This window comes from Echinococcus granulosus (assembly GCF_000524195.1).
Source record: "Echinococcus granulosus chromosome Unknown EG_S00017, whole genome shotgun sequence".
Lineage (NCBI taxonomy): Eukaryota > Metazoa > Platyhelminthes > Cestoda > Cyclophyllidea > Taeniidae > Echinococcus > Echinococcus granulosus.
In genome coordinates, this window is record NW_020170397.1 from 858,754 (window position 1) to 871,413 (window position 12,660).

A 12,660-nucleotide genomic window follows, 5' to 3' on the forward strand; every position below is an offset into this window, starting at 1 on the left:
ACCACCACCACCACCACCACCACCACCACCACCACCACCACCACCACCACCACCACCACCACCACCACCACCACCACCACCACCACCACCACCACCACCACCACCACCACCACGTTCTTCTTTTGGTACAACCTCGCTTTCTGCCTTTAGCTAATCTACGTTCACTTCGGGTACCTCCGAATGAATATGCATAGTCTCCAACTCATCCATTCTGACCATCCCCAATAGGAATGTTTGATCTAGCAACTTTTTTGAATGACATGTGTCGATGGTTATGAATATACGTTCTTCTTAAAAGGTTGGCTTAAAGGAGTAGACACCTTTTACCTCAGGTAGCTGTTGGCACGGCCTTTATAAATTCTGGTCATCTTCACAGAAATTAAACGTATAAAGTTGGTCGAAGTGGAATCAGGGCCATGCATGTATTACAAGCTGTCAAGGCCCTTCATGCATCCTATTGCAACCCAAACATGTTCTTTGGCCTACGGCTATTCGTTTGGTTGGAGATTGAGCACATGGAAAACCTATGCCACTATTATCTCTCACCACAAGGTTTGGGAGTGTTGGCATGAGATTTATGCAAGAAGACTAGTACCACGCAATGGGTCTCCGCAGATGGAATGCCACTGCTGTTAGGTCATGGAAGCTTGCAGCACTCCTTGCCAAGTAAGTACAATGTAGCATTAGTCTCCGGTTGATAATTAGGGTAGGGTATCCCTCCATTTGGCTTTTCCCTTGGAGTTCTTGTTTACAGTTAATAGTTCTCAGTGAAATTCTTCCCAACTCAAGGTTGAAATAGTAAAACAAAACACTAAAGTACGATAAGTGATTCCAGCAACCTCATCACAGGAGTGAATCCGTTCTTAAATTGCTTAGTCCTATATCGAATGAATCCACCATGCGACAGTATTGGTTTGGGAGTAATCTAGCTTGAAATTCAGGACTGCGATGCCCCACTTAGTGTTATTTCAGCACGCTCGCCACCAGACTGTTGGAGAGCAGTCGCACCGCCACCGCCCAGATGTTCTATTGCTTTCATATGCCATCTAGGCTTTCAATATCGAATTTGCCAGTTAAAAAAATACAACAAGGCGTTAGGAGCGTCCTACACTCATTTTTGTTGCTAGTTTTCATGACCTGAAAAAGAGCAGATGCCTCACATGTACTACACCGAGCCCAGATGAGGAGATAGGGACGTCACGTGGTGCCGTCACGTCATGTGATGCCTCTTTTGCCGGGGTTGACCCTTTTTATTCAAAATAACAATCTGATGCTGTAAAAGTCAACTCATTCCTTTAAATTCGAATCAGCGTAGATGCACTTGCCAGGATGAGCGCAGATCCTGCCGCCAAGCGCTGAAAAACTGGAATGTCCATTTGCAATAAGGTGGATGAGGGGGAGGCATTTCAAACGATCGCATGACTGGCTCCTCCTGATGGGTTCTGCCACAGTAATGCGGAGAGGTCAACACTTAATAGAAGGTCGATTTCAAGAAAGCAAGGAATTGTTAGCTAGAAGGTAGTGACTGGAATGCTAACATTTCTGCTTTTGGGATTGTCAATATAAACAATTTATTTGTTCCCAAGACGTTGAAGTTTTTAAATTTTGTACGGGAAACTTTTGATAAACAAAGCTGACACGATCGCATCAAACCAAAGCGCCTTTTCGTGCGAACGGACGTGGTGTCAATCACAGGAGCCGGAAAAAATGTTAAATAAACGCAGGCTAGGCGATTTTTGCGTAGAATCTAAGTGTTTATCGCGTTAAATACTTCTAGGCGCGATGATTATCTCAGTACTCAATACTGATTTTCTATGGTAATAAAACCCAAACCTGCATGATCATCACGGCGTCCATAGTAGTGGCGCCATGAGGCTGCCCCAGAACTCGCTTGAAAGTCGACTAAATAGAACCAACGACTGCGTACTTACTGACACTCCAAAAAATATGCGCTCTAATGGTGGAATCTCAGGTATAACAGACTTGCTTTCATCACTGTCGAAGGAAGCTTCGGTAGCATCAATTTTTATGCTTGGTGCAGGCACACAGGTTATGCTTCTCATGTTCAAGGTAACTTTGAAAACAACAATCCTAATCAGAGTTGGGAAATACGTGTCCAAAGGAGGAATTTTAGGTTATATTCCACGTGGAAAAAAGGCTAGCGAATGAATTCGTCCTGGGATGGTAAAACACGCAGATTTCTACCTTATTCAGGTTTGTCTCCAGTCTCTCAAGCTGTCACAGCGATCCACCCGGTGGAACTTTAAATAAGCGTCTGCTTGTCAAAATTTCAGGTTCATCAGACGGTGCAACGGAGATTATAGGAGGGAATTAAGTGTGATTAGTACATGTGAGTGAAGTTGAAGTCAAACCGGAAATTTTAGTTTTTCTGTTACCCATACAAGGAAATCCAACCGCGGGGGCACTACGCGCAGCGGTAGATGGCAAGTGTGATCTATGCATTGCTTATAGTTGATGCAAGTGCTGTTGGCCAAACCTATCCGGACACCGTTACTGAGGATGGCGAGCAACAATGGCAACACCGGTATGGAACAGTATGCAAGTTTCCCCTAAACGAAGGCGTAAAACCCGGACCAACGGATATCCACTCCTACTGATGTTAAAGCTGTCTAAATGGCGTCGACATTTCATGGGAGAGGAAAACACAATATGTGCGGATGACAAACACTTACTGTGTGTTTACCCTAAAATATGTCCCAAAGTCCCGGATTTACTTGGATCCCCTCGCACATCCCCATCATTTTTTAAATTAGACAACCTTGACCTCCATTCATCAATGTGCTGGCCACCACTCGGTCATCTCCTAACCATGGAAAATACTAAAGTACTCTTTCTCGTACTTGCTAAATTTTTTTCTAGTGAATAAACCGACCACCTTGTTGACTTACAAAGCACACTCACCTCCTCCACATACATTGGAAACTGCGTTCCATTCACAAAGCAGACTGTGGCATTTGACTCGCCGCCCGCCTCAAGTGACTCTTTAAATTGGTAGGTTTAAGAGCACGTTTCGCCTAGCTTCACCTTGGAAGATGGACACGGACACCGAAACGAAAAGAATTAGTGGCACAACAAACCATGAAACTTAGCAAGAAGATTCATTGGGTTGGTCATGAACAAAATGGTTTTATTAAAGCCTAATAAATAGCAAAATAAAGCCGCTTTGAGAAATGAAAAAAGAAAGAAAGCGATGAGGTGGTGGTGGTGGTACTCATAAGGGCAGGTTGGTGCGTTGCTCCTCGTTGGCTGCGGCGTCTCTGGCCAACCATATGGCGAGGTTCTTCTTGCACTTCGCCACCAGCGACCTGCTGAACTTGCTGCGCACATAAGCATCCCACTGTTCAAAGAGCGGCAGCACCTGAAACTCGATGAAACCTGTCCCGCAGGGCAAGATGAGGCTCGACGTGAGGGTAGTGGGGTGAAGGAAGAGCAAATTCTGCGAGGACTGAACGACCATCAGCCACACCGATCGGTCAGATGATTAGCTTAAGTTGGTTATACATTTCCAACAGTTTTACCTCTTTCAGTGAAGAGGAGTGCACTCTGAATTTGCGTCTGTTTAGGCCTATTCTTGCATCACTGTGGGAGCTGTCAACTGGTGTATACATTTACAGGAGCCTCGTTTACACACTTTTTGTCAAGCCTAAACAAATTAGTGATAAAGTGACTGTCGTGTATTGAACTTGGATCCATTTATTATCTGTGTGCATCTGGGTACAAACATTAATTTACTATGTTAAAACCAGTCTCATCCCTGTCGGTAAACCACTAGAGTTTACTATCCCAAGCAAAAAGCCAAGCATTGCCATTTATTTGTTGATTGTCAAATATCTATATCACTAATAGGGGTGCTGTTTGAGACATACCCATCAAAAAATGAGTTCACGCATATTCACAAAGAATCAAGTAGCTTTAAGTGTGTTTGCCTGCGCCCTTAAGTGAAATAGAGGCACCATCTATCTACCTCTCACAGTGGAAAGCTCATAATGGTTCACACGTACTCAAGCAGGGAGGGAGGTGAGAAAAGGCGGCTTACCGATTTGAACCTTGGCTTTGGTGGTTTTGTTGCGATCCATGAGTGGCATGACGGGGAGGCCAAGGAGGCTCTCGCGATCACCTTGTTGGAAGAACTCCTCGGTGATGCAGTTAGCCCACTGCTGGCAGGTCTCCCAGTGCCGACAGGGGTTGGAGATATCTGCACACTTGATCGCCATCTGTGAGGACAGATAGGCACATCCAGAGTCCGTGACCATGGATTAAAAATAGAGTGAAAAGAAACAGAATCTTCCGATCACTTAGTTCTACTGGAAGGTAAAGCTGTTCTGCATATGAGAAGATTCCTCGGCTCTAAGTTACTCAGCAGAACGGTATGGACACGATTTACAGAATGAAGTAGGTTGTCAACGTGCAATTATTCGAGAGAAACCACAAATCAGACTTCAAAGTATTTAATAAGTAGACTCGTGAACCCATAGAAGTAGAAATAGTAACAAAATTTGGCTATCGCAATAATAGGAAACATAAATAATGTAATTTTAATTCATCGCCATTTCAGCGAGTTTTCTAAATGAGACACAAATCCTGCTATCTGCATCATTTTCACACCGTCAATAAAGAAAGTAACAAACGTTCAATTGTGGAAATCGAGTAAAAAACTGCAACCAGGGATTTCGCACAATAATTTTGATCGCCATAACTTTCACTCGAAATTTATCTCCCGATGATGTCACATCGAGTATTCAAAAGGAATCCTTAGGAAGGCATAGTGGACTCAATGCAGAAATAAACTTGTACGTACGTAATCGCATATCTAAATATGAATTAAGGTAAAGCTTTAAAACAGGAAAAATAACGGTGAGCCACTCGTTTTGGATACATTATCTTGAATAGCCACATTCATCCTTAATTGCAAATAACGTCAGTACCTCCATTACAAGAGTGATATCTTCATGAGTGGGGAGGTAATTCTCACTGGGATAGCGTCTTTCCGTCAGGCTCTTGAAAAGTGAATAAGTAGCAATAACAGCTTGTAAACGTACTTCCAACTGCTCAAGATATTCCTCTTGTTTGGATATATCAGTAGCCAAAATCAAACGTTTCATATAATGCTTCATTGCTCCCCTAGAATGCAAACAAATGTCCTATTTTGTCAAAGTAAAGTAAGTGACAACCAATATGACTGGAAATTCTATACCATCGACGGATAGAAAAGGCGGAAAAGACTCGAGATTGTAAGAGAACTGAGATGCAAACATTGGAGTGATGATGTTCCAGAATAGATTCCTAGAAATTCAAAAAAAATTTGTAAAGGAATACTTGAAAGATGCTAACCTCGTAAAATATGGATAGCATTTGTTTGGTCTTAATGAGAAATGCCTGATTTACTCCTGGATGGTCGATGTCGTGACAAATGGCGGCCAAAATGGCGCACATAAAGTCAAAAGCTGAGATAGATTTCTCTACGCGCAGTCGCTTGAGCAAGCAGTAGGTGGCTTGTGTAACATCCGCGGCGTGAAGTGCGTTGTGGTAGGGATTGTTCTCGTGATATAAGTCTTCAATTTGACCTGAAAGCTACCTAGAAAGAGCGAAAAACTAACATACGGAGAAGTCGGACAACCAAAAAATGATCAAGATGGAATTTCTGGAAAAATTTTGACTTTTCGAAAAGGTATTTGCCGATAGCGAGAAGAGGAAAGCCTAGCCTGAAGTGGGAAGTAAGAAATGAACAAACCAGCCGTAAGTCGTTCGAGAGTGAAGAGATTGAAGTTCCAGTGCAAAAGGGGCTGGAGAAGACTCTATCAAGGGGATTAAAATGAGAAAAATACAAGCTAAATGTCAAACCTGGCGATCTACAAAGTAAGTTTCATCTAGAAGGCAACGAAAGTAACGTGGACGACGTTTATCCTTAAATTCATCGGCCTTGGATTTTGATCTGGAATATTCCATTATGGGAGTTGATATTTTATAGGGACAATAACGCTCAGATCAGCAGATAAATGTATTAAACCCAACTTCTAGATCTGGAAAGTCGGTGCAGAAAATCGAGCAGAGTGGGACAAAGTTACCATATTTACTAGTAAGATATGTGTACACATAAACAAATTTCCTTTTTATGAGAACGATAGCACATTTCCAAAAGTAATAATGCCATCAGAAGGATTCACGCAATACACACCAAACAAATAAGAGCATGGAAAGGCAAGCAGCGAGAAAGTACGTGTAAAAAAAGCCACTCCGAGTTAGCTACTGCAAACTCGCGTGTTACATGGAAAAAGTGCGCATTCCTAACTGGGGTTAGGCCAATGCGTGAATTAGTACAGACCCGGAAGCTAGGTTTGGAGCGTAAACACAGACCTGTGATTTAATTAGAATAATCCACATAAACTCGTCTTTAAATAAATAAGCGTTGTTACCTATCTGGCATACTTTGCTCACATGAAATTGATAACTCGTGACAAAATTAAAAAAGCCGCGCCAGCAATTGGACCCTTTAAATTGAATTAATTCGACAAAAATATATCTTGCTTTAAGCAAAGCAGTCCGCTGCTCTGTTGCGGCATAGTCCTAGCTCTGTTTGTTTAATTAAATCTTGAAGGCATCCCGCAAGCAGAATTAGTGTCCCTGGACTTCAGTTGAACTTATTTCAAACCTCCTGGATGAATTAAACATCATGGGCAACATCACACCCTAGAAACAACCTATGCACACCGTTTCACAAAGCTACAACTGACTTAGACGAACGAGCTTCCGTCGGAACAAACGTAGCCACCGAGAACACCAGGTCCCTTGCCATATACACAACGGGCACCCCGCCCGCCGCACCCTGGCGCTCTGAAGCACCCGTCACTACCTTAGAGGACCCCAAAACCTGGACATTCGGACTCCCACCCTTCAACGATGAAGAATTCCCAAGAGTGCTGTGCACGACTCAAACAATCCTGGCAGCTGCACGAACAGTGCAGGCCCTGGACACGAGTTGGCTTCCGCCTTAGCCCGGCGAAGGTATCGTGAAAATCCCCCCAAGACGTAACCAGTCGATTGATATCTCAAACCAACTATTGAAGGAAAGCAATAAAAATATACAAAACCAGTTGCAAAACTTATTGGCATCCCCTTATGTAGCTGACCAAAACGCAGCGATCCAAATTACGTCCTGAAATCAATGAAGACATCCATAAGTATCGGCTTAAAGATGGTCGAACAAGTCATTCAAAATACTACGAAAAGACTTCGGTTAGCAAGTCTAACTCAGCACACATTTGATAAGGTAAGCCCCAATTAGCCCAGCTTACCCCCAAAAATATGTTATTGAAATTTGCTATAAATAGTGAACCTACCGATAAAGACCAGTCGCACGCCGATCGGTCCAAGCTTTTCCGCACCTGATGATGAGATTAAGAAGATATCATACAACTCGTTAACGCACTGGACGGAGCTCGGTACAGTGTCACCGGTGAAATGAATAATACCCTGTGGAAAGGGATTCAAATAAAGCCCAGCTGCCCCGTGCAAAAGCATTAGTTGTGAAAGATGCGCAGCACTTTGATTACTTTAAACTATCGAGAGCTAAAATGCGCAATATGAAAAACAGACTCTTAAAAGATCATTAAAAACTTCGTTTTAAATGATAAATCTGCGCCCAAGAAGTAGTCTAATGCGCAGCAACATTTAATATGTCGAGTATACGTGAAATACAGCACCTTTATTCGCATAACTTCCATAACTACGTTGGAATTGTTGCGGATGTTTTTCTCCCACTGCAGTTTTTCAAGAAAATCTTCAAATTTCTTGCGATCCAACCGGAGATTCTCCTCTATGGTTATAGTAGTAATTGCCTGTAAATGGGATCAGCTAGGTGAAGGAAAAACTATGACGTACGTGATCAAGATGAGGTTTCTGTGGAGTAAAGGAGGAACGCAGATCATCGAAAATGGTGCTGCAAGCAATGAAATTCGGTACCAGCATAAGGAGTAGCCTACCTCGAGGAATACATATTCAGATTCAGTATTTCTGAAAGGTCAATTCTAAAAATGCGGAAACAAATATATGGATTTAAAATGTTTAACCCGTTAAAGTTACGCATTCAGGACTACAACCCCAGAACAAATGGTGATAGAGAAGTAAAATGGAAACAAAAAAGTCGAAGCGATGAAAAATAAAAACATACCTTGCATATGACGTTTTGACAAGTTTTGCCGTGGCATTGATGAATCTGTAAGAAGAAACCAAACCAAACTAGTAATGCATCAAAAACAACATTAGCGACTAAAAACCAGCTGCAACGCTAGAACGTAGACCAAAACCGGTTTAAAATCAAGAGGAATAAGTGCACTTCCCTCAAATGATCCTCAAGTAAACGCATCTCTTCACCAGTTACCAAATCAGTCTTGTTTAATACTAGGACATCAGCCAGGGCGATTTGCCTAAAGAGTTAATCGAAATGAGAAAAAACCTTTCGCATGCATTGACGGTTTCAGAACTATCATAATTACTTAATGTTTGAAGGCAATATTTGGCATCCAGTAGAGTGACGATACCGTCTAGGGCAATCTGACTGCACAAACTCTCGTCTAACCAAAAGAGGGCTCCTATGGGTCCAGGATCAGCAAGTCCAGTTGTTTCCAACAGAATGTAATCAAATTTCCCACGATTTTTCATAAGATTTTCTATTGCCCTTACACCCGGGTCCTTTAAGGAACAACACAAGCAGCCGTTCCTTAATTCCAGCCATTCCTCGAACAAATCACATGAATTCTCCCTCAGTGCAACTGTAGATTCTGCTGCCGATCCCTCTCCGAAATCGTTCAGAATGACAGCAATTCTTTTGCCATGCACAGCCGTTAAAACATAGTTAATTAGTGTTGTTTTGCCCGCACCTAACGAATATGTACAAAAAGTAAAAAATTACCCAAAAATCCAGTCACAATAGTAACAGGAACTTTGTCTATTATCTCATCATCACCGTCGTCTCCCTCAACAAGAGATGGTATATCATCAGAGGACATCAAACAGAGTGCGAGGGAAAACAGGTGACAGCCACTATGGTTTGCAACTGCGCCATCCATTCCAACCAATTGAAACGAACTCAAGAGCATTCTACACCACGCAAAGCGTCATCCGTTTCAACAGATTAGAACAAATCCAAGAGCATTTTCACACTACGCAAAGCTACTAAAGTGCTAATTATAGCTCACAAAAGTGCCACAGCTGCGAAGTAGCTTAATCAGCTGGATTAATCTTAAGGAGAATAAATAAAACATGCATCACCTTCGAATATCGTAGACCAATAACCTTGCAGTGCACATTTGGTCTTTGTCTGCCTGTTGTCCTGGTGGGAATGTCCTTTCAACATACAGTTCGACCTCCTTTCAGTGGTACGTTCTTATTTTTTTTGGTATTGATTTGTGTTCTTTGGAGTTTACTGTGTAATAATGCAAACGAACTGGTTCTCCCCAATATAATCATGCTGCAACGTGTTTCTTAAATTTGAGAAACTGTTATGATTCTGTCTTGACATTTTTACTGGGGTTATTAGTAAGCATGGGCACAAGCATCATTATTTGAAGTGTGGAAGTGACTTTGGTCCTACTGATGAAAGACTTTAGGTTTCAATGACCGTAACTGAGTTTCATTTCCCAACCCGATTTTGAAACACTTTCCATTCACGTTTAAAATTCGAGCTAGTGTATGCGTTTCAGCTGCTGCTCGTGGACCACCCGGTCAGAATATGCAACAAATGGGAGGCCGTCGTGTCGTTGCATCCGATCCCCGATTGCACCAAATAGTTGGGAAGAACCAATTTAAGTGAGTTTGAATTTATTGCTATTCGATGTAATTTTCCATATACCTCCCAATACTTCATCATTGTCACTTTAATGGGATCAGCTGCCATTCCTTGGTCTAGCTTCCTTATTCTTCTCAGCTAATAAGATGAAATTCGTTCTAGCAAGAAAAGACGTCGTATGGCTGATCGCCTTTTAACCAAGACTGTGCGTCAAATCATCCCTGAGTCAGAATCCTACATGGAACTGCTGGAGGTAGAAAAGAAGCTGGATCTAGTTTTAATGCGGAAACGACTAACCCTTCAGGAATCGCTGAAGCAGCCGCTCAAGGTTGGCTATTCCTGTGCCAATATATGTCACATCGTTTTATTCTGCAGTCGTTACGGGTAATGCTTTTTGATACGTTTCAGACCAAACGCATCCTTCGAGTCATGCTGAGTAGCACGTTCAAACCTGGCAACATTGATTCCATTGGTCCCGACGGACAGCCCGTCAATGACGGTTGCCCTCCTGGTTGGGAACTGAAGGTCGAGGGACAGCTTCTGGAAAAGGTGGATTCACGGTTTTCCATTACCAATCACTCATGCCCTCTCCCTTAGACCATACACGCTTGTTACATTCAAACACATTATTTGATGTTTATCCGCTTTATTCTTGAGGAGACTTCACTCTGATAACAACCCACTCTTACCTTTGTTTTATAGCCACCTGGCCAACCGAACGGTCCTCCTACTGTTGACACCAGATTTCGTCGCAAGTTCTCCACATTCTTCAAGTCTCTAGTCATTGAACTTGATCATGAACTCTATGGACCGGATAACCACTTAGTCGAATGGCATCGCACCTCTTCAACTACGGAAACTGATGGATTTCAAGTAGCTATTTTATGTTGATTCCAGTTAGTTTTATTGGTTTACAGCACAGTAGGCAAATGACAAGTGGTCTTTGTTGCAACTGGAAATTACGCGAATGTCCTCTAGACATGTTTCTATTGATGCCCTCTTTCGGCTGTTCCTGTCTTCACGGTTTATAGAGTTGGTTATTTGTAGTTATGCTCAATGCATCAATTGTTGAACTCAAATGGGTGTTTTATTTGTACTTGTGGGTCGGATCATTGATTCTTGGTTTTTTTCGGGATAATTTGTTCTGTTCATGCGAAGGTGAAACGCTCTGGGGACAGCAATGTGCGTTGCACAATTCTCTTGATGTTGGACTACCAGCCACCGCAGTACAAGCTGGATCCCCGCCTCGCTCGCATTCTCGGACTTCACACGGGCACTCGATCGCAGATCTTCTATGCTCTCTGGAACTACATCAAGGTTCACAGGTGACCCAGACTTTCCTACTTAAACACTTGTAAGTACCGTATGCCTTATGGAGTGGGATTTGGTAGACTGCAAGATTCCCACGAAAAGGATTTCATCAACTGCGATGCCTACCTGGAGCAGGTCTTTGGATGTCCTAGGATGCGTTTTGCAGAGATTCCCAGCCGTCTGATTCAACTACAGCAGGCTCCAGACCCGATTGTCATCAATCATGTCATCGTGAACGATCCTGAGGATCCCAATAAGACTCTGTGCTACGACATAGAAGTCGAAGTTGTAAGTCGGACCATTGGTCGTTAGTCGAGCTAACTAACTTTCACTTTATGGGAGTTGTTGTTGTTGTTTTGGTCTTCGGGGCAATTTTTTCTTCTACAAGACAGTCTTGACATAGAGGGTACTTTAGTGTTTTAAGTCGATGTATGAGATGGAGTAAATGTACTGGGATTTGTGCATGCTGGTATTGGAATCTGCTCGTTCAGATTTCGCTGATGTGTTTCTGCCCGAGTCTCAATCGTTGCTCCCCACTCCGTTTCTTAGCGTGCAGGCTTTTTTGCAGTCTTGTCCTCACTCAACCCTACTTATCTCTCCTCCATTTACAGGATGATGTGTATAAGTCAATGGTGCAAAACTATCTTCAAAATACTCAATCAAACCAGGAGCTGATGGCTATTGACAACAAGGTAAGCCATTCTATGCATCGATGGTGGTTTAAATCGCATATTTTAAGCAAGGCAGATGGCATGGGAATCTTTTACCTTCACTGGCTTTAGCGTGTGTGTATTCTTATGTTCATAGATTGCACTCGCAGTGAGGAGTATGTAGATCACAACTATTTCGAATGATTATTGTAATGAGTACACATTTCCAAGCTTCAACAAGCTAAGAGAGTCATGTAGAGGTAGCACTAGAAGGCGAGGCGCTAGATCAGCTATTGTTTACCTTCTTTACCATTTAGATCCACGAGTTGGTGGAGCAGATAAACCAGATGAAGGTGCATCGCGAGTTCTACTTGGAGTTCAGTCAGGACCCGCACACGTTCATAACGCGGTGGCTGGCGAGCCAGTCGCATGACCTGCAGCAGATGACGGACGCAACACCTGGGCATCCGGAGCAGGAACGCCACGCGGACTTTTACGACGCCTCGTGGGTGTACGAAGCCGTGAAGCGCTACCTCTACAACAGGGTTTGTCTCCTTTCCATCTGAAATCCCTTTTTACCCTCTTCATTTCGTGCTCTATGCTCTGTCTCTCCACTGCTCGTTCGACTGACACGACCATTGTACTGGGTCTCTGTCAAGTCTGTAAGGGCTCTTGCAGACATTGAGGAGGTAAATGACTCAAATGTACTCAGCGAATGGTGGCTATTGCTGATATGGCCTAATAGGATTTGTAACATTCACTGAAAAGGCGATATCGGTGATGCGTAATATTCATCCTATTGCCAAATTTTTACTGGGTGCATACTTCGGTTCCCCTTCATTCGCTTTCACCGTGGCCGTTATTTTAGGGGCATTTCACTTCAAGCCTATTCTT

General features: G+C 42.9%; 2 protein-coding genes across 2 annotated transcripts in view; one reads left to right on the forward strand and one right to left on the reverse strand. All coding sequences in view use genetic code 11, as the record gives it.

The window, feature by feature from the left end:
* Nucleotides 1-3,232: 3,232 nt before the first annotated feature.
* Nucleotides 3,233-9,086, reverse strand: EGR_03363 (COBW domain-containing protein; the record flags this gene model as incomplete). Its single annotated transcript, XM_024492612.1, has 19 exons — nucleotides 3,233-3,396; nucleotides 4,058-4,235; nucleotides 4,947-5,018; nucleotides 5,061-5,142; nucleotides 5,216-5,304; nucleotides 5,353-5,585; nucleotides 5,623-5,718; nucleotides 5,753-5,816; nucleotides 5,863-5,953; nucleotides 6,753-6,871; nucleotides 7,149-7,174; nucleotides 7,359-7,491; nucleotides 7,722-7,856; nucleotides 7,900-7,957; nucleotides 8,001-8,045; nucleotides 8,189-8,256; nucleotides 8,354-8,444; nucleotides 8,474-8,897; nucleotides 8,930-9,086. The coding sequence occupies 19 exons, from the start codon at nucleotides 9,084-9,086 to the stop codon at nucleotides 3,233-3,235; spliced, it is 2,325 nt and encodes a 774-aa protein (XP_024353013.1).
* A 272-nt stretch (nucleotides 9,087-9,358) lies between these two features.
* Nucleotides 9,359-12,660, forward strand: part of EGR_03364 (SWI/SNF-related matrix-associated actin-dependent regulator of chromatin subfamily D member) — a gene marked incomplete at both ends in the record, with an annotated part of 3,504 nt that continues 202 nt past the window's right edge. The window contains 9 exons of the mRNA XM_024492613.1: nucleotides 9,359-9,395; nucleotides 9,720-9,825; nucleotides 9,968-10,133; nucleotides 10,214-10,354; nucleotides 10,508-10,678; nucleotides 10,964-11,130; nucleotides 11,197-11,404; nucleotides 11,728-11,808; nucleotides 12,084-12,311. Coding sequence (XP_024353014.1) covers nucleotides 9,359-9,395; nucleotides 9,720-9,825; nucleotides 9,968-10,133; nucleotides 10,214-10,354; nucleotides 10,508-10,678; nucleotides 10,964-11,130; nucleotides 11,197-11,404; nucleotides 11,728-11,808; nucleotides 12,084-12,311 — 1,305 coding nt within the window. The remainder of the gene's footprint in view (nucleotides 9,396-9,719; nucleotides 9,826-9,967; nucleotides 10,134-10,213; nucleotides 10,355-10,507; nucleotides 10,679-10,963; nucleotides 11,131-11,196; nucleotides 11,405-11,727; nucleotides 11,809-12,083; nucleotides 12,312-12,660) is intronic.